Source organism: Scomber scombrus, chromosome 10 (genome assembly GCF_963691925.1).
Source record: "Scomber scombrus chromosome 10, fScoSco1.1, whole genome shotgun sequence".
Lineage (NCBI taxonomy): Eukaryota > Metazoa > Chordata > Actinopteri > Scombriformes > Scombridae > Scomber > Scomber scombrus.
The window spans coordinates 13,129,765-13,151,756 of record NC_084979.1 but is presented as its reverse complement, the minus strand read 5'-3'; the positions used below and the strand labels follow the sequence as shown (position 1 = coordinate 13,151,756).

The 21,992-nt window shown below is 37.9% G+C and overlaps 3 protein-coding genes across 3 annotated transcripts in view; all 3 read right to left on the bottom strand.

The window, feature by feature from the left end:
- exosc10 (exosome component 10) overlaps positions 1 to 21,992 on the bottom strand; it is a 161,907-nt gene that overhangs the window by 119,983 nt on the left and 19,932 nt on the right. The gene's annotated exons all lie outside the window — the stretch shown is intronic.
- On the bottom strand, positions 8,818 to 9,856 carry LOC133988151 (somatostatin-1B-like). The gene is made up of 2 exons (XM_062427703.1): positions 9,550 to 9,856; positions 8,818 to 9,045 (listed from the first exon to the last, which is right to left on the bottom strand). The coding sequence occupies exons 1-2, from the start codon at positions 9,652 to 9,654 to the stop codon at positions 8,818 to 8,820; spliced, it is 333 nt and encodes a 110-aa protein (XP_062283687.1). The 5' UTR covers positions 9,655 to 9,856.
- srm (spermidine synthase) lies at positions 17,385 to 21,221 on the bottom strand. The gene is made up of 8 exons (XM_062427536.1): positions 20,997 to 21,221; positions 20,598 to 20,718; positions 20,398 to 20,490; positions 20,120 to 20,273; positions 18,657 to 18,740; positions 18,222 to 18,367; positions 17,951 to 18,073; positions 17,385 to 17,838 (listed from the first exon to the last, which is right to left on the bottom strand). The coding sequence occupies exons 1-8, from the start codon at positions 21,137 to 21,139 to the stop codon at positions 17,821 to 17,823; spliced, it is 882 nt and encodes a 293-aa protein (XP_062283520.1). The 5' UTR covers positions 21,140 to 21,221; the 3' UTR covers positions 17,385 to 17,820.

Here is a 21,992-nt window from a genome sequence, read left to right as displayed (position 1 = left end):
GCTGCTGTGGCAACAAATCTATTACATGTGCAAAGTGTGGGCGAAACAAGGACAGTTCTGGTGGCTAACAACAAGGGTGTCACCCTTGTGCTTAGAGACCTATATGCACACATCATACAGGACACTGCAGCGCTTAAACAAGGCAGTCGATATCATCTTGTGGGGCTTTCTTCCCTCCCTGCAATCCTATTCTTCTAATGACACTATCAACAAGAGTGGCTCCCAGTCATGAATGAGTGTGATGCTCAGAGTAAAACCCAAACTAATGAACTGTGCCGGCAATTCCCAACACTTTATCATGTCATCAGGTATTACTCTGATAGGTCTTTAGTAACTATTATACAGAAATAGTAAGTTAAAGATAGAAGTTATGTGACAGTGCATGACATAACTGTAGGGTTGTATAAAATAAACTGTATTTTTCTTACTTAGACAGTTTTTTAACCATAATAAACCCAGTGGAAATTAGTCTTGAGGCTCATAGGCAACTGGAGGATGTCAACCTTCGCTTCACAACCTTGAGACAGACACCAATAATTTTCTTGGACAACACATCCGCACAGAAGGAGTGAAAACAAGTGAAGCCATGAGATTAGCTGTCAATGTAAAGAGTCATTCAGTTGTTCGACGAAGCACAAAATTATTAATGTGTACATGTTTTTCATTGACACCAAAGTACCATAATCCCTACTCCACACTGCACTGTGATGCCTCTTACCCACAGTTTACACAATACTCTGCTTTACTGCTCAACATAACTACATTTCTGTGGTTTGTGTGAAACATTTAGAAGTATGGTTTAAAAAAAAATAAAAACTTGAAATACATTTTGTTCAAATAACATTTTACATCTGAGACTGTACAAACTTCAAGGATACAATATTCCAATCTAATCCAGGATATAAACTGATCTTGTTGTTTTTTCAGCTCTGGAGAGAGTAAAATTGCCTGTACTGGCAAAATATGAAAATGACCTGCTGATCAATTTCAGGTTGATTTGCTATCAAAATGGTTATAGCCCTCTTATATGGGAGATACAAATACAGATATGTGGACTTTTATGAAGTTCTGCTGCGGTTTAAAATCAGAACATTATGCATTGTATTGTGGCAGCTCTGGGGAAAACCAGTTAAGTTGTGAAGTTCATATATTTGTCAGATACACAATGTATTATAGTCATGAGTTCACAGAGTCATCAGCATAGATAAGGCTGGCTGAAAAAAAACTGTAGTGTACTGAAATTAGTTTGATAATCTTAGGCCACGGTATTCTAGTCAGGATCTTTGTTGCACCACATCTTCTTCTCTCCCTGCACATTTTCTATCTTCCTCTTAACTTTATTTTCTCATAAACTATCTCTTTGTTATGGATGACAATGTCAGTTAGGCGGTCCAGCACTTTGGTCCAAACAGAAATGCCTCAACAATTAATGGATGGACTGTCATTAAATGTCATGTCCCCCTCTGGATAAATTGTAATACATTTGGTGAATCCTTAAAAATCCCAACCACACATGATCTAAGATATATAAAAAAAATACTCTGCTTGGAATAATGATATGTATCTAATATGTTTTTTTTTTCCTAAAACAAAATTTAAAAAAATAACACAAAACAATTACCTCATTAAAAAACCTTAAAATTATTAGTTTAGCTCATAGGACTTCGTTGTTACAATCCCGATCTATTCCTTCTCTCTCACTGAAATATCCATAATGAATGAATATGCAAATATTGTTAATTTTAAAAGTTTACCTGCCTGACAAACAATGTCTCCTACGTCACTGTAAAGTCCTGTCTCAGTTTATGTACACTGGAGGCTTCAAGACCTCATTTGTATAAGTTGCATACAATTAGCCTCCCAACTATTTGTGATTTCACAAATCGTGCCCATAGGCTCACCCCTTAAACTTAGATTAGTGAGCATAAAGAAATGTCCCCCCTTCAGCAGATGACAAGAAGAAAAACATGTTTTTGAGTGGTAAGGCATTATGTAATGTAATGTAATCATTACATTGATTTATTAGAAAATACATTGAAAACTATAAATGACTTTCCCATCCATCTCAGCTGTACTTTGTGTTTAGTGCTAATTAGCAAATGTTACAATGCTAACACATTAAGCTAAAATGGTGACCATGGTCATAATTATACCTGCTAAACATTAGATGTGATGTTAGCATTTTTATTAAGTATCCAGACTTGTATGGAAAGTTTTGTTTTTTTAGTATTGAGGCAAAAAAATTTCAAGTAGTAGTTGATATCATCAGAGCACTAGTTTAAGACTTCTCACATTAAACTGATAAGATGGCAAAAAAAATGTAACCCTTGATTTTCTTTAGTATTTACATGTAAATGTTAACTAAATCCTTGAAACACTGTGTTTTACTTTACACTGTTTAACACCACAGACCTGCTCTGCTTCACCAATAGATCCAGAACAAAAAGGGTCACTATAGTAACCAACGTGCTGTATCCCTTCCTCACACTGGTGACAGCTCATTTTCTGAGCCACGGCTTTAGCACTGAAAGAGCAGAGGGCCGTATAATGATCAGCTTTTAGTGCTAGCATTGGGCGGCTGAATAAGCCATCAGGGATCATTAGGCCCTGCTGGGGAAAACAATCTCTCTATTCCCGTTGGTGCTCCCAAACAGGAGAACTCTTTGGGAAAAATACATCAGACACTTCAGCTTGTGTGTTGTGTTTGAATGATCTCAGCTTTCCACGGTCAAAGACATCAACATTACTGATGATGTATCTCCTTACGACTCCTTTATAAATAATGTAGTATCAGGTAATCTGTTTACACCAACAAGTCTTTACTGAAATAATGATTTTAAAAAAACACAGGAGGCAGCTACTGATGAACAACAGGAAGACCACAAATCAGGGAACTTTCAGTTGAATAGAGGAGAGTCCCTCCTCAAAGGCACTAATGATCTCTCAGCCGACTGATGCAAACCTGCCACGAACACAGAGAAACAGGTCCATTATTCCTGCTGGGCATGACTGTTCCCTAGAGCATTTTAAAATATTTTTTTTACTTATATATTTCTTTGACTTCAAAATGCCTCAGTTAGTCAACCTTACTGCATTTGTTCAGTGCTCTGGATACGACCCATCTAAAATGTCACAACTAAACAAATTGAGCCTGGCTGACAGAGATGAATAAGACTGCTGCAGGCACTGTGTCCACAGTCGCTGGGTTAATAAAGTACAAGATCATGCCTACGAACTGCACAGAACTTCCATCTCCATTTTTCAAACAAAACATGTACTGCATGATATATTAAACAAAAAATCAGAAAGTTTATAGAATATGTTCCCTTTTGCTTAGCTAAGCTGTAAAATTAATGTTGTTCCATATTTTCAATTTACTGTGGTACATATTTAATCAGTCACAACACAGTCTATTAACAATATGTCAGCTGCAGTAACCTGAATCAGTAAAACATTTCATCTCAAAAGATCATCCCAGCCCCTTTTATGTAAATCAATTTTGTTGGCATAATAGCTCTTTGTTGATTGTGTCTGCTGTGCACAGAAGAGGACACAGCCTTTCTTGCAGCGAGGAATCGCCACACAACCTGCCTGTTCACACCTTTCTTCAGAAGCATGAGCCGAGCACTAGGTGTTAATTTGGCCTGTTTTGACTGGACAAGGACAGTTTAGGGGACTGTTTGATGCTAACCGCTTCTAAATGTTCACTAGTGCAGGATGAAAATGAGTTCTGACACAGTTGTGAAATGCACAGACAAATACAATGATTGTGTGGAAATGACACATCTTACAATCAAGGTAAAATGAAGTACCATATGTATTTGTGGGTAACATCTTTAAGAGGATAACACTTTGGACATTGAATATATATGCTGTAGATTATTTTTAGATAGAGTATGTGTAGTATGTCAAGCTTGCTGTTTAAAAGAATCAACTAGAAAACATGACCTCTGCAAACACCTTAATTACCATTCTAGGTGATGTGGTTCTCGCTGTTTGTCTTCCACTTCTGGCAGTGAGAGTAATTACAAAACCACTGTCAACATATGTTTACGTCATAGGCTCCACTGTAGCCTACTCTATAGCTAGCACGGATTAGCACACTTTAAAAGAGACAGGAGGAGTAGGCTAGCTTACCTGATGCACCAGATGGTCCGTTACACAGAACCATCTGAGAAGCTGTCTTTGGGAACTATTTGGAAAAAAAGCAGGCACTTTCAAAAAATACTTGGCAGATGATTGGATGAAATATCTATCTATCTATCTATCTATCTATCTATCTATCTATCTATCTATCTATCTATCTATCTATCTATCTATCTATCTATCTATATATCTATCTATCTATCTATCTATCTATCTATCTATCTATCTATCTATCTATCTATCTATCTACCTATCTATCTATCTATCTTACCTTGAAGGCAGCTGGATTTGCGAGATCACAAGGACACGCAAGAATTCTCATAGGATGATGATTGGTCTAAACCACCTGTGGTTGGAATGACTTCAAGCACAGATCAGCTGAAAAGAAAAAGTAATGGCAAGTACAATGTTGTTACAGCATGTTTCACAACATAAACTCTGCATAAACGAAAGGAAAGGAAAGGAAAGGAAAGGAAAGGAAAGGAAAGGAAAGGAAAGGAAAAGGTAATTCTACTTACTGTTCACTGTGAGCACTGCCATATTCTGTGACAATGGGTGTGTTTCTGTTAACGAACTTGGGTTAGATGAATCTTGCCTGAGTATCTGACTTGTAATTCCAACTTGAATGACCATTGCAGTTTTCCATATTGGAGGCAGTTTTTTTCTTAGCTCTGAGTACAATGGATTACCACATTAATCAGTATTGTGTGAAGTTGTTCGGCAAGACCTTGAATGTAACATTCATTTATATGTAAAAGTTCCACACTGCAGGTTTAGAACTCCATGAATGGACTTTTGTCCACTAGACAGACACACAGCTTGTTTTATATAATCATCTTAAAATGTTAGAGCAAATCATTAAGCAGGAACTGAGTAACATTAGGATTCATTTAGAGAATGTTTTGGCCATCTGATAAATGTATGTCCAATATCTTTTTTCCATATAGCTCTGTTTTGGTCTATCTTTAGATATTCCTCTTTCGGAACTACCTAGTCACTAAATGTGTCTGTTTGATGTTGGGCAGGCAGCACACAGCAGGTTTTGCTGCAAATAGCTATTGCCTGCTATTGATGAGGTAGTGGAAGTGAACCATGTAGGCAAGGCAAGGCAAGGCAGTTTTATTTATATAGCACATTTCATACACAGTGGCAACTCAATGCCCCCCCCCCCCCCCACACACACACACACACACACACACTAATAATAAAAACAAAGTACAGAAACATAGAAAGAGAGAAAAATAAAATACTATGATAGAGCATTAAATATAAGGTTGCAGCATAAAATAATGATTTGCTTTAAAATCATTAAAAGGAGTGCAAATGAAAGATTAAAATTTAAAGTGCTTTGAAAGAGCTCAATCATAAGCACAGGAGAAGAGAAGTGTTTTTAACCTGGATGTAGTAATTTTGTGGGCCATAAAACCAAAACAATGAGCTGAAATAGGATAAAAAGTTCTGTAGAACTACAAAGTTGAATAACGACCCCTTTTACATTAAATATTTGATGAACTGACATATAGATGAATGTCACTTTAAGTAAAGCCTAATGTTGCAGATGAAGATCCTTGATGAGAATATTCTCATTTACATGATTGCCATGTATTGAAATTTGATGTTGTGTATAATATTTTCAAGTCTAAGTTGTTCCCAGATCTCTAGTTTTGCATGGAAAGAAAAAAGTTGACCAACACGAAATAGCCATACATCAGGAACAATATATCATGATGTACTACCAGCTGGATTCATACCATATATGGTCACATAACACAAAGTTTACAATTATTTTCTGCATTTATGTATTCATGGCTTCACTTTGAAGTTGTTTTTTTCCTCCTGTGAGGAGAACCAACAAAACCAAGTCTTTGTTATTTTTAAACACCGGCACATATGAAGTCACATTTAAATTTGAATTACACAGTTAGGCCCGAGCACTCCTTTCCTCCTCCTTCAGATCAAAAGGAAAGCAAATAAAATGCTTTGCCAGCAGGCATCTGCTTTGATGTTGCTCCTCTGCATGCTCATTTGAGCTCAGGGGCATAAAGTCAGAAGTGGACAGCACCTCTACTGACATCAAATTGTTTTGTGTTTATAATCTCAAGCTCAGAGATACTGATTGGTCTTTAGAGTAGGGACCAGTGAGAGAAAAAGTAGATGTATTTTGTTTTTTGGCATTTTTCTTTAATTGGTAAAATGATTGTTTCTTTTATTCTAGCATAATACAGTGTAGTTATTTCTCCCACAAACTGTAAACCTCAATATTTGTCATTCTGATATGGCTCTTTTCACTGTAAGAGGGAGAGATGCTGTGTGATGAACTGTAATCAAGAAAGCCCACAGGAGCCTTTGTCTGTTTGCAGAGCAGTGTTGCAAGAACCGTGTAATTACATTGCTTTGAAATTTGTGGAACTGGAACTCACCATCAAGTGGTGTTTTCAGGGGATTTCACATTGTCTTGTACAATAAAAACGAGGATGCATCATTGAAGAGCTTTTCTCTTCAAATGTCTTCAACACGTACATGACAGCAAAAGGGGAAGAAAGTGTCATCACCATGGCCTATAATGTTCCACCTGTAATTGAATCAGTGCTGTGAACTTATGTTAACTCATGTCTCTGCACCTGCAAAACAAGCACATTTATGAGTCATTACCTCCTATTCATCCTGTTCAGGAAGATGATGAGAAAGTAGTTGAGAAGAGTGTTTAGAACCTACACTCAACTTTGCCTTTCCCTCTGCCTGTGTAGGGTTTCTATAGACTCTTATAGGTTATTTAAGAACATTTTTTGAGCCTTTCATTTGATTATTACCCAGAGACAAACCTCTGCTAAGCAGTGGGTATTAATTACTGCTGACAGGAAATTTCAAAGAGAGGGGCTATAGTTGTATAATATTTTAAAATACAGTCTTGCTATTTGCCTAGGCAGATCTTTGTGGTATAAGTCTTCATTACAACAGATGGTAAGTGACAAGTTAGGCTTTTGCTTTTGGGTCAAATTCTGCATTACTGGTTTTTCATTTCACTATACAACACATATAACAAGCCACTGATTAACTATCTAGCTTCTGTGTTGTGTATGTCATTTGCTTTTGCTCATTTGCATTATTGGCCATCTACAGTATTCACGGTATATAGTCACAACAATAGAAACCTCTACATATTTGAACTCACTCAAACAGCTGGATATTTCCCCTGCATGTAATTTACAACATAAATCCATCAGTTTACTAATAGGGATTGGGCATCCAGCTTGAAAGTCAATATTTGATTGTGGAGTACCATGCTTTACCTCAGTGAGTGGTAAAAAAAAAAAAAACACACACAATGGCCATACATGCCAGATAGGCTGTGAGTGTGTGTGGTAATTGTAGTGTGACTGATTGGGAATGGCGCCGCTGGTAGTCAGCACACGGTCTTGTTTGCTGCAAGAATCGAAAACCAGGTTCATGGGGTCACACGAGGAACACTTCATTATCTCAACATGCAACGGCAGCCTTGTCTGTGCTTTCACTATCAAACAGTGAGGTCAGATTCATATCAAAACTACAAGCTTATTTTGTGACCTGCCCTGATCTTTACCAAGCTTTCCTTTTGAAAATGTGTTTTATTGTACAAGAGGCAGCTCCATTTACTGTAACTGTTGCTGCCAACAAACAGCATCATTCAGTTAATTTGAGGTAAGCCTCTGATGTATTTACTTTCCTATCTACCTGATTTGTTTAATGACCTGTGGTAAGTCATTGAAGCATCACCCCCAGCATGTGACTAGGAATTAAAAAGGACCACTGTCTGTCTGGCAGCTGTGTTTTTAATTCTTTAACATTGCAGACTGGCTCCACCTATCTGGGTTAACATATATTTATATATATTGTTATTTTTTTCAAGCAGTAATGCATCAACACCCTGATTCTGATTTAATTCAGTAATCCAGTAAGATATTCTTTATCAATAAATCATTATAATAATTTCAATTAAAACATCTAATTATGTCACTGTCTACCTTACATTTATTCTAATTTCAGTTTCTTCATTGATATGTTAAATGTTTTGAAATGTATTGAAATTAAATGTATTTTTGTGGCCAATAAACTAAAAAGACAATTAATAATCAACAAATAAAAAACAGAATAAGTACACTAACAATATTATGAATGTGGATTTTACCTGTGTTACCCTTCAAGTGCAGCGATGAAAAACGTGTGTTTGTACCTTCAATGTGCCATTTACAACTGTGATAGTATAGTATATGTAAAAATATATTTTTATAATGACTCCAAACCCCAAACTATTTCCACATGTGATATTTGTGATATTTAATGATAAAAATAAATACAGCCATCAATTTAAAATGAAATCTAATGTGGGAAATATGACTTTCTCTTTTTCAAACAATTTACAAAAGCAATTAACTGTTACCATCTCAAATATTATATCCATGCTTTATTATTGACCCTGAAAGAAACTTGCGTACATAAATACATACATTGTATACATAATTAAATACAGAAATAATTAATATTCAAACAGACACACTGTCTTAGTGAAGTCCATCGATGCTGCATGTCTGACAGGTGCAGATGATATGTACAGCTGAGGTCTACTACAGTTTATGTGGAGCTGGAAAGGAAGGAGTACGGTAGGCAGGCAGAGCCGGGCGGTTTGGGGCACTGTTAGCAGGAGGTGAAAGTTTTCCAGAAGAAGTTTTTACAGGGGGCTTTGCGGTCACGCTGAGGCAGCGATAGCCTGTTGTAGACAGCCCTCTCCTCCAGACGAGACTCCAGCGGCTCCTCAAGATCCACAGGTGCCGCTTCCCCCGGCAGCATGTTGGTGTCCAAAGCTCCATCCAACAAGCCAGACACCAGCTTCAGGATCAGCTCCTTGCGCTCTTTGCTCAACTCCTGACCAAAAACCAGAATAGACAAGAACATATTATGAAGTGCCTATAAAGTGATGGAAAATGTGAAAATTCAATACTTTATTGAATCAATTTATTATTTTATGTATTTATTTAATTTATTATTATTTACTTTTCAGTTTAAAACAGTATGGATTAGTTGGATGAATAAAAAAAACAAGAACATATTATGAAGTGCCTATAAAGTGATGGAAAATGTGAAAATTCAATACTTTATTTAATCAATTTATTATTTTATGTATTATTTTATTTATTATTATTTACTTTTCAGTTTAAGACAGTATGGATTAGTTGGATGAATCACAAAAATTAAATCTATTTATTTTTTGTTCAAATGCAAATTAGAAATATCATGCACTTGCTGATTTCACATTCAGTCTTTTTAAAATTATAATTATTCAAACCATGAATTGGACAATCTATTAATAATGGCAGTTGAAATTCAGAGAAAATTAAAAGTAGATATGAACAATAATATTTTCCTCACCCTGTTCACATGGATGGGGCTCCTATCCTCAACAGGAAGCACGGCGGCTGCTCTAACGCTGAACAGAACCCCCATGAGAGCTGCTAACACCACCAGGAGCTGCATGCTGTGAGAGGAGTGCAAGTGACGGACCAGAGTTACTGTCAGAGAAGCTGGAGGCTCACAGAGACAAGAGTGAGTGAGAGAGTGTTTTAGAGAGAGAGAGTCTGAGCACCTCAGACTACAGCCAGAGATCCAGAGAAGAGAGGTGGAGAAAGTGCAGTGCAGTTGGTTGAAAGCTGGTCACAAGATTTGGAAACCACTGATGTTTCTTCTGCTCTACCTCCAAAGTCCCTCACTCTTTTATATGCCTCTCCCCCTGTCAACCACTGACGTAGGGGGTGGTGGGTGTATGACGGAGGGTGTATGTGTGCGCGTGTTTAGGGGGAGGATGTGTATGTGAGTGTGGAAGAGGAGGGGAGATGAAGAGGTCAGGACAGAACAAATGGAACGATTCAACAGTTAACCTTTTTGACAAATTGCGAGGTGGTTGTATTCATGTGATTCACCATAGGGAACATCTGCAGTGGGGGACTACGTCACCAGGCTAAAACCAAGTTTTGACACCAACGTGTAACTAATGTATTGACAGTTATGACAGAGAATCTCAAGCAAGACCTCATCAAGCAAGGTGGACGGACAATTCCATAACTCATCAACTGTGCAATATCACCAGATATACTCTGACCGTCCTTAACACTCAAGACAAAATGGCCACAGTTCCTACATTTCTAAAAATAAAAAAATAAACAAAAACTGATTACAAGTGGACTTGTTGTTGATTACCTACACATCCCAGTGTTTGACACTCTACTCTGTCAACATCTGATTCCTTTCACAGTTCTTCTTTGTGGCTCTCTGACACCTGCAAATTACAATCGAATGGTGGTCTGACACTCACCATGACTTGGGGAGCTGTCTCCAGGAAATGCACATCAGCAATCTACTGCTGAAAACATAGTCGAGAAAAAAAAGAAAAAGAAAGGAGCCATTCTTATTCAGCAATTTAGTGCTACAACTATGATGGAGCTGATGCTTAACTTTTCTCTACATTAACATCAGTAATGCAGAAAATTGAATTTCATAAATTTGTATTTGCTTTTCTGAATCAAATGGCGATGGCTGTTAGTTTAGAATAGATACCATAAACAGGTTTGGAGAAAAGACTGATGAATTATTTTACCAGTAGGAGCCAAAGCTTACTTTATGAGTCAAGTTAAATTTAGTTTACATCAAAAGTTATGCTGCTTGTCAAACTAGAATGTGTTTTTAAAAGCTTTTAAACTACAGACAGGTGACAAATTAAAGGAAAAACCTGAATAAATGAGGGGAGAAACATAATGAATTCAGATGCTTCCAAACAGGTGCGCTGCATGGTACAATTAAGCAATTAACATCCAATCATGCTATAAGGCATGTATAAAACTGCTGAGCAAGCCTAGTTGATTATGAGTTTATATCAAGATGGCAAGAGGAAAAGATCTAAGTGACTTTGAAAGAGGGTTCATTGATGAGGCACAGATGGCAGGAGCCTTAGTCACAAAGACTGCTCAGCTGGATGGTGTTTCAATGGGAATAATGACTAGAGTGACATCTGCATTCAGATCTATGGCAAAAACTGTCAGAAATTGTGGTCAACAGCGAACGTTTGATGACCGTGAAAATCACTCATCGGTGCGATATGTAAGTAAAAAAATAAGAGCGGCCATCACTGAGACTGATAATGTCAATGTAAGACATGTTCAGATTGTCAGCAACAACAGTCCATTGACAATTACATCGAGAGGCTTATTATAGTAGGGTGGCAGTGCATAAACCCCTCATTATTAAGAAGAATGCACATTTGAGAGTTCAGTGGTGTACAAATCATAGGCTCTTGTCTACAGAGATGTGGAAAAAAAGTGATTATGGTTAGATGAGTCGTCCCCTCACCATATTCACCAGAATATGGACGATTGGTGATTCAAGTGAGTAAGGGCATGTGTTGCGTACACCAAGGGAACAGTATAGGTCTGAATGCTTGACCCCTAAAGTGAAGATATCTGTTGGCTCTGTTATGCTGTGGTGGTCAGTTTGCGGGCATGATTTTGGTCTACATATCCCCTTAGAGGGAAAGGTCACTGGAAATCAATACAAAGTTGTTCTAAGTAATAACTTTTATCCTATGATGAAACATTTCTATCCTGACGGGAGTGGTCCCTCCAGGATGACAATGCCCCCATCCAAAGGACACGAGAGGTCACTGAATGGTTTAATGAGTAGAAAATAATGTGAATCATATGATATGGCCTTCGCAATCACCAAATCTCAAACCAATAGAATACCTGTGGAGGATTTTGGACTGATGTGTCAGACAGCGCCGCCATCATCAAAACACCAAATGAGGAAATATGTTTTGAAGGAATGGTGTTCATCCCTCCAGTAGAGTTCATAAACTGTAGGTCAATGCTGGGGTGCATTAAAGTTGTTCTGTCAGCATGTGGTGGCCAAACACATTACTGAGACACAGTTTTTCCTGTAATTAAGCACCTGTCTCTACATGCTATATAAAAAAGTCACATTAATGTCTAAAAATTCATTCATAGAGTGCAGTCTATCCCAATTGATATATTGTAGACTGTGGCTGCAGTTCACTTATATTCACACTTATGACTAAGCTGTTTGGATTTAACCAATTATTATTATTGTTAGTGTTATTTACACAATATTCTCAGGAGGTTTGCCATGTACTGTGTTTATATGATTTATATAATAGTAACTTAAAATGTTTAATGAAGCATCATACATATTAGTAGTAGAGTATTATTCACAAAAGTGTAACAAATTAATATCTAAGGGTGCTTGTTTTCTTGTAGAGTTTGCACAGAGACATATGTTAAAGCTTACATCAAGACTTATGTGCCATATTTGTAATTATTGAAGCCTTCCAAGCTGTATAACAGGACTAAATCTAGCTCACAGCTTAAAAGATTTGTGTTAGCTACAGCTAAACTACTGCAAAAAAAAAAGAGTTTTTAAATCATAATGGTCTATATGAGATAAACTCGTCACCAAAACTGAGTACAACATGAAACATACATTCTTGTCCAAGAGAAAGTTGTTTCAACAGTTTGAGAAGTTGTCCTCAATCTCCTCAAGATATATCGCTGAAAAGGCACCACTAACACCACTAACAGAATTTTCTGTTGTGACGTCTTCAGATGGTGCTACTGGCAGGGAACATACAAAACTTATATTTCAGTGTGGCTCGGCTGATATGTTCAAAATTGATTTGCTGTACTTTCAAAACAGTTTTTTAGGTGTCCTCTTAATACACTGCTGATCCAAAAGGGCCCAGAGCCAATCCAAAGATTAGCTGACTATTGAAACGGCTTTACTGGCAATTCAGTGTGTTTGAAGAATCTGCAACAACTAGCCCCCTTAAAAATATCTGCCATCCAGCCCCACACAAGACTTCAAACAGTGGAAAACATCAGCATGACAACTGGTATAGGTGCTCCCAGATCTTATTATTGTGCGTGGAAGTCTTCATTTCCACTACATCTACTTCACATATTGCTTTTAGCACCACCTAGACATCTCTCTCAAGGGACCACAAAGAACACTGACTCAAAGCTCATCTGAGGATTTAATGTTAAATGAGTGTTATCTATTAAGTAAAACTGGACAGGTGAGGAAATCTGTCTCTCGACTTAGATAAGAATTTTAAATACAACTTTATGATATGTTCTAGACTCCCTTCATTGGCTTCATATCCATGTTAGATCAGACTTTAAGGTATTTCTGCTGACATATAAAAAGCCTAAATGGGCATGCCCCATCATAGCTTATATTCCATCTCCACTCTCAAAATGGAGGCCTCCTGGGTTTAACCAAAGTTAAAGGTGCAGTGTGTAGAATTTATATATACACATAGGGAGCAGGTCCTCTTCCACTGAGCCCGCCATGTTGCACCGCCATATTTCTACAGTAACCAAGAACAGACAGACCAAACACTGGCTCTAGAGTGGGCCTTTTGTGTTTTTGTTATTTTTTCATGGTCACTGTTGGTTCTCCTACACACTTGGAAGGGGAGGGACAAGGGTGGTGTATTCAGTGGTTGCAATCTGCAACCTCACTGCTAGATGGCACTAAATCCTACACACTGGTCCTTTAAAAAGAAGTCAGCAGGTGGCAGGACCTTTTCCTATCGGACCATTTTAATGAAATAACCTGCCAGTGTCATACAATTTTACTCTGTTAAGTCCTTTAAATCTGAACTTACAATTATAGTTGCCTTTAATTGAGCTGAATTTACTACGCATACGTTTTTAGCTTTCTCTTAAAAATATTTAGTGAACTAGCTAACCTGATATCTATCAGTAGTTTGTTCCATAGTTTTGGGGTATAATCAGGTGGGGAGTTCTGGTCCTCTGAAATGATGCGAATGCGGAAGTAACTTAAAACTGCATTCTATTAAAAGGCCACCAGGGGGCGACCGTTTTGGTGTCAAAAGGACTTCCGTCTCTATACAAGTCAATGGAGAATTAACCAACTTCTCACTTGATTTCTAACCTCAGTAAACGTTTTCAAAATGTGTTTATGGTCTCAATCGCTAGTTTAAAGCCTCATTCAATGCAGTATGATGTTCATTTGTGAAATTTTGGCCTCCCTGATTTTATATTTGACGATAAAGCAGGGTATGCATTAGGGCGTGGCTACGTCGTGATTGACAGGTTGATTGGTTCACAGGTTCAGGAGGGCGCCTCTTGCGCCTCCTGATGCCCATATAAGTAGAATCCGTGGGGTTTTTTTACCCGGCATGCAACGGAAATTTTCAAAATGGCGCTGCTCAGATCTGAAACTATTCGCTTCGAAGCAGCAGTCCACAAACCAATGGGTGACGTCACGGATGTTACGTCCATTTTATATACAGTCTATGGGTATAATTGACAAAGGCTGCATCCCCAATTTTCTTTCTGCTCTTGCTGGAAACCTCCAATAAATCAGCAGCAGATGATTGCAGTGTTACATCGCAAACATTTAACAAGGGAGTTAGCCATGTAGCCTGGTCCTAGCTCATTAAGGGCTTTGTATGTAAGGAGGAGGACCTTAAAGTAAATTCTGAATTCTTACAGGAAGCAAGTGCAGAGCAGATAAAACTGGACTAATGTGTTTTCTCCTCATAGTTCTTGTTAATAGCCAAGCTGCAGACTTTTGAATGAGCGGAAGCCTCTCAGTGTTTTTTTTCTCGGGAGGCCAAAAAAAAAGTACATTACAGTAAGCAAGTCGGCATGAGATAAAAGCATAATTTAATCACACTTTAGCTATGTTTCTGAGGTGAAAAAAAAATGTTTTCGTCACCCTGTTAATATTAGACCTGAAGTTTAAATGTGAATCAAGACTTGTTACCTTCATGATTTAATCCATGGAGTTAATTTCCCCCAGATTATTGTACAGTGTGTTTCTTTCTTTCTTTTTTAGTCTTGGGGCCAACTAGAATGATCTCAGATTTTAAGAAGTTATTGCTCATCCATTTATTTATTGCCAGAAGACAGGCAATTATGGATTATTGCAAGTGTTTTGATAACCATTGCAGCTCTCTAACCCTCAGTGGATTTGTTCCACAAGCATATGAGCATCAGAGTTGTGTGTGAATCTCTCTTCTATTCCTCTCTCTCTCTCTCTCTCTCTCTCTCTCTCTCTCTCTCTCTCTCTCTCTCTCTCTCTCTCTCTCTCTCTCTCTCTCCTTATTTTCTCCTTTCTTCCTCTGTCCTCTCTTGTCTCTCTCTTGCTGGACCAGCACCTATTCTGGAACGGCTCTGCTTCCCTGACTGTCTGTGCCATTTCTTGAGGCTGTGGATCTAGTTCCCCATCCTGCAGGAGTTCAACTTCACCTCATGTCTGTCTCTGTGAATGATGTCTTTATCCTTCTTTCTCTCCTGTGTGAATAATGTCTTCCTTGTCTTCTTCCGTATATGTCAACGGTGTGATGTGAGTTTCCCCTGTGTGCACGTGTAGTCTGTCCACCTGACAGGCCTCCATGGTGATCAAGATCTCGTGACTCAGGTCCTATTTTGTTCTGGTGTCACCTGGAATCCTCTGTTGGCATCCTCTTCATTACATTCCTCCATTTTTTCCCAGTTAAAGGTTTATTTTTTTCCAGGGAGATTTCCTTATTTGAATAGAGGGTCTAAAGTACAGAGGATGTGTCATTGTTGTAAAGAAAGTAAAGCCCACAAATGTGTGATTTGTGATAATGGGCTAAACGAATGAAAATTGACATATACTGTGGGTATAAACAATGTTAACAGTAACACCATCAAACAGCCCTGTACAGGCAGTATGACATTAGTGTGCTGCATTGTAGAAGGTTGGTAAAATTTTAATAGAAAAACCAGTGTACACTAAGGTCTTACACAATAACTAGAGTTGATGCAATTGAGGGTAAGAGTGACGCTTCAAGTTGCATAACAGACTGAACAATTTAATTAGGACATGGAGCAGTTCCAATGAATCCTACTTTATAAAGATTTATCTGAATATGGATTTAGTCAACTTCGGCTAACTGTTATTTTAATGCGTTCCTTTACACTTCTACAGTAGGTGAAATTGCCATAACAGATTAAAGGATGCCATCTTGTGTCTGGATAGTGACACTACGATTGGATTTCACCAGTATAACAATGTTCAGGATTTATCATTTGCAGGGAGCAGCAGCTGAAATAGCTCTTTTGGTCATAAGTCACATATTGACCTGTAATTCGTGGTAAAGTGACGTAGCAAAGATAAAAGCTTGTAGATAATTCCTAACTTTTTTCCATAGCCAACCAGTGTAAAACTAGCACAGAATAATTTTCCTGTTATAAAATATTTTTAAGTACCACCATTTAAAGATAACGCAATTTGAAACCAGAACTACATGAATTAAAATGTGGACTTACATCAAGTTGTTATTTTGTGCAGAGTAAAGCAGATGCATGAGTAAACACACAAAGACCTCAACCATTTTATGTTACCAATTTATTACAGTTCATAATTCTTATCAAAACAAATACTCAGGTATGACACCATTTTTCAACAAAGATTCAATGTGTTTTTGACAACTAATAGATCACAACATAAGATGTTTGATATTAGCTAAACAAACTGCACTGAAACACAAGATTTTCATTAATTGAAATTAACAGCAGCCTGCAGTAAGACTGAGCATACAGGCTTAATACAGCACAAGCTTACTACCAGTAAGCTAGTCAATACCCAATACTGCAAGTTACAATTGCATAATGAAGTTGCATCTTTAAGACATTTCTTGCATCACAAACGGTTCAACTTCATACTTAATTTAACAAAATTTGAATTGTAACAGTAACATTGAAGTATTTCATGTCAAACTTATTAACTTACTCACAGTTGAGCATGAATTACATTGATTTAATCTTCACTGATATTTTAAAGGGACAATTTTGTCAACTCTTGAGACTCAAGCTTTCATCTCAGAAACTACCTGCCTGGTACGGTATGATAGACAAAGAACGTTTTCTTTTGCAACAATGAACAACCAATTTCAGGCACTATAGGGTACATGTTTGTGTAGAGGACACCATATGCTGAATATACCACCATGACAGATGGCAAGTGTGTATTTTCCTATGAGCACAAATGGAAATGAACCATTACCAATAAAATCCCAGCAATACATTACATTTACTTACTCTATGTTGTATGTAATATATATATATATATATATATATATATATATATATATATATATATATATATATATATATATATATATATATATATATATATATATAGTGTGCAATATATATTGCACACTGTGTAGATGCAGTGAATCCAATAAACAGTACATTGTTTCAGAGTGAGGTCAGATTTGATGGCAAAGCTCTTCCCACTCAGCCTAACCCATTAAACTGCTCTTCACACAATGCTGATAAGACAATTACAGAGAGTACAAGTGAAAAACCAAATACTTGAGAAAAATAAATAAACACTACGAGCTTGTAGGACTGGAAGGAGGAAAAACATCAGAACTTTCTCAGTATAACTCAGCATGTTCCTACCCACTGATCATTAGTGTCCACCTACACATAAAATCAACAGGAGGCGAATCTCTTTAGTGGAGCTGAATGGTGACCATTATTGAGGAGGTGAAGAAGCTGTAGAACAAGGTTGTATGACTGTGGTCTGAGGGCCAGGTAGAGGATGAACAGTGGCATCTGCTGTTGCTGGTCATGCTTCAGAGAGTACCTGTCAATGGCCAAGAAGAAGCTCAGTGAAAAGTAGCAAAACAGTTCTGAATTGTATTAATCAAGTACTTATTGCATAAAAATAAACTATAAACAATAATTTTAACATTTACCTTTCTCATGAACTCAGGAAGGACGAATGATGCTTTGTGAATTTCTGGGTTGTAATACCGAAGTTTCATGTTTTCTCGCTCTTCTTGTGACAATTCGTTCAATGGCACTCGGAAGTTTGTTTCCTGAATCAAAAGTAAACAGAGACTTAAGTGATTTGATAGCCATTACTAATCACAGAGAATCAGCAGACAATTTATTGTTTTTAAAATAAGCTACTGGCATTTACAAGTAATCTGACAACAAACAGACGAGAATAACAAGCACACTTACAGGATTTTTACTGCAGAGCATGAATCCAATTTGGCCACTGGGATAACTTGGAATGGTGCTGTAGGCGTAGTCCACCACAGGGAATAGGGTCTTGCTGAAGGTTTGCATCTCCTTTATCAGGTCCAAATGGAGCCATAGACTCTCTCCTGTGAAATTGAGAGCACACAAAAGGGCATGTTCATTTCATGTCTACCTTTTCTGGCATTGTTCCATCATGGAGGTACTTGAAAGACAGCCTATAAAAATGGGAACATAACAGCTCCAGAGTTAATAAAAGTCATCAATAATAACCGGTGCTTTTTAGTAGACTTGGATAAAGGAGTGTAAATTGTCCCTAGTAGAATAGTTGTGACTTCTCCTCAAGTCAGCACATAACTAAAATACTCAGTGTTTCTACAACTCTGAACAGAAAACTGTAATAAAATACAAAGTTACCCTGGGAGCAAATAATTCCACCCTTTCTCAATGCCGTCTTCATCAGCTGATAGTAAGACTCCTTGAACAAACTCTCAGCGGGACCTGAAACAAAAAGACACAATGTAGAATAGGACTGCCACCTACAACCCCAATTCCAACAAAGTTGGGACGCTGTGTAAAATGCAAATAATAACAGAATGTAATGATTTACAAATCTCATAAAACCATATTTTAATCACAATAGAACATGGAAAACATATCAAATGTTGAAAGTGAGAAATTATACTGTTTCGTGAAAAATATTAGCTCATTTTGAATTTGATGGCAGCAACATGTCTCAAAAAAGTTGGGACAGGGGCAACAAAAGGCTGGAAAAGTAAGTGTTACTAAAAAGAAACAACTGGAAGAACATTTTGCAACTAATTAGGTTAATTGGCAACAGGTCAGTAACATGACTGGGTATAAAAGCAGCATCTCAGAGAGGCAGAGTCTCTCAGAAGTAAAGATGGGCAGATGTTCACCAATCTACGAAAAACTACGTCTACAAATTGTGGAACAATTTCAGAAAAACATTCCTCATTGTAAAATTGCAAAGACTTTGAATATCTCATCATCTAAATTACATAATATCATCAAAAGATTCTGAAAATCTGGAGAAATCTCTGTGTGCAAGGGACATGGCCGAAAATCTATATTGTATGCCCGTGAAATCATGGATGCTGCATCCTCCAGACTAGATAGGGGGAGACCATCCGACTTGTTATCAGTGCTCAGTCAAAAAGCCCACATCTCTGATGGTCTGGGGGTGCATTAGTGCCTATGGCATGGGCAGCTTGCACATCTAGAAAGGCACCATCAATGCTGAAAGGTATACACAGATTTTATAGCAACATATGCTCCCATCCAGGTGACATCTTTTTCAGGGAAGGCCTTGTGTATTTCAGCAAGACAATGCTAAACTGAATACTGCATCTATTACATCAGCATGGCTTTGTGGAAGAAGAGACCAGGTGCTGACCTGCCTGCAGTCCAGACCTTTCACCAATCGAAAACATTTGGTGCATCATGAAAAATACGACAAAGGAGACTGGGGACTGTTGAGCAGCTTGAATCCTATATCAGATAAGAATGGGATAACATTCCATTCCAAAAATTCCAGCTGGTCTGCTCAGTTCCCACCCAGATGTTTACAGACTGTTGTTAAAAGAAGAGGGGATGCTACACAGTGGTAAACATGGCCCTGTCCCAACTTTTTTGAGACGTGTTGCTGCCATCAAATTCAAAATTGCCTTAATTTTTTCTTAAAATGGTACAATTTGTCACTTTTAACATTTGATATGTTTTCTATGTTCTATTGTGAATATAATATGGTTTTATGAGATTTGCAAATAATTGCATTCTGTTTTTATCTACATTTACTTTTTTGGAATCAGGGTTGTATAATAATCTGTCTTTTATAACACTGACAAAGTGGCTCTTACCGACAGGGTCTGAGGAATCAGTTATGATGACGTCGAAAGCATCCTGGTTCTGCTTCATGAATTCGAAGCCGTCTCCAACATGAAGGGTAAGCTTGGGACTGAAAAAGCCTGTGGCCATCCCTGGCAGGAACTTCTTCGACACATTAATGACATCCTACACAGCGGACAACATCAACAATGATGTGAGCAGGCATCACATTAATGAAGAGCAAGAGTAATTACTGAGTATTATCTGTAGAATGAAGCTAGATGTTTTTTGTTAGTGTTGTTGCTCTGACCTCATCGATCTCACACTGCACCACTGACTCCACCAGTGGATGCTTCACCACTTCCCTGAGGACTCCACCATCTCCACCCCCAATGATCAGCACCTGTTGACAGAGAAAAGTTGTCTGTCATTGCAGGAAACGTGACTCAACTCAGTGTAGCCATGCTACAAGTATTATGAATCTCCTCAACAACAAATCTGTGTACTCACCTTCTTGGGACTAGGGTGGCTACACAGGGGAAGGTAGGCAATCATCTCTTGGTAGGCAAACTCATCCCTCTCGGTGCACTGGACCACTCCATCCAGCACCAAGACGTTCCCATAGGCTTTACTGAAGAGAGATGAGAAGCACATTTGAAAACGTGGAAACCCCAGCATGTTTACACGATTGCTACCATACTTAAAATAACACAACAACAATGGGACTGTTATCGAATTTGGCAGTGTTACCTAGCTCGTTTGTTAGTAAACTCAAACTCGAGACAACGTTAAAAAGAAACAGAGTTAACTGGTTTGTTAGCTGGAGAAACTTCTCAAGCTTTGAAGTTGCTCATTCATTTCTAGTAGACGCTAATGGCTAGCAGCGATGTGTAGCTAAAAAGTACCCACCTCTTGAAAACCATAACATCTTGAAATTTGGATTTCTTGTGGTGGAGGACCTCCTCTATTTGGAAGCTGGTGGCTTGCCCAGGCCACAACGGGCTGGTTTCCGTGAACCATCCCTCTTTAATGTTCTGCATGTCAGCTGCCATCGTGTGCCACAAGTAAAACTATTAACGCGTTTCTAAAAAATGTGGCAGTGTGAGTGACGACAAAGATTTGACACTTGGTCGATATCTAACAGCCACCCGTGCTGCTTCATATTATAGCGAATGGACGCTGCTGACGTAGGTGACTCGCCGTGACGCAAGCCAATGGGATTGTAGGGTGTACCGGCTCGTGGGTAGTTTGTTTGACTTCGCACCACGAGCACCGCCCTGTAACAGGAGCCCACGTGAAGCTAAACCATGGTCCTCTGTGGTTATCACTGCGCATGCGCCGGACAGGCTATTATGTTTATTTAATGTTAGACTATTTGATAAAAAAAAAATTTTGAAAAAAGGCTACTTCCCTTTAGATAGCAATAGTAAAAAACCCATACCGTTTTTTTAAAGTATAAGTCTAAAAGTTTACAGTTTAGAATGGTTAGTATTACATTATTTTCAGCACACATTGGCCACACCTTTGGATTTAGGCCTTTAGTTTCTGAACTCTGTATTGTAATACATTGCTGATGAACAATTTCACCTAATTTGAATTGTTTCTAATATGTGGGCTAATATGCCAGCTGTTGTAGACCATGTCATTTGATGTAAATGTTAAAATACATGCTGTCACCAGAGTCAGCTTACAACCGCTTCAATCAAACAGGCCATTATTAAACTGCTGTTTATTCACTTGGATGGTTTGATTTCCACAATGGACCCTGTGGTGAAACTTTTTGTCATTTAGAAGTCAAGAATGAACTGTTAATCTTAACTTATATCCAACATTAACGAGAGGGCCCTTAAGTACATAGACAAAATGGAAATTGAAGAAAATCAAAACCTCCAGAAAAGCTACAGA

What these genes read in the sequence shown, in the direction of transcription:
- LOC133988151 (XM_062427703.1), bottom strand. Translation starts at nt 9,654, where the DNA reads ATGCAGCTCCTGGTGGTGTTAGCAGCTCTCATGGGGGTTCTGTTCAGC. An exon ending in GCCCCATCCATGTGAACAGG is followed by an intron (nt 9,046 to 9,549) that starts GTGAGGAAAATA and finishes GTTTTTGGTCAG; the next exon opens with GAGTTGAGCAAAGAGCGCAA.
- srm (XM_062427536.1), bottom strand. Translation starts at nt 21,139, where the DNA reads ATGGCAGCTGACATGCAGAACATTAAAGAGGGATGGTTCACGGAAACC. An exon ending in GCCACCCTAGTCCCAAGAAG is followed by an intron (nt 20,491 to 20,597) that starts GTGAGTACACAG and finishes CTCTGTCAACAG; the next exon opens with GTGCTGATCATTGGGGGTGG. An exon ending in TGCAGTGTGAGATCGATGAG is followed by an intron (nt 20,274 to 20,397) that starts GTCAGAGCAACA and finishes TCCGCTGTGTAG; the next exon opens with GATGTCATTAATGTGTCGAA.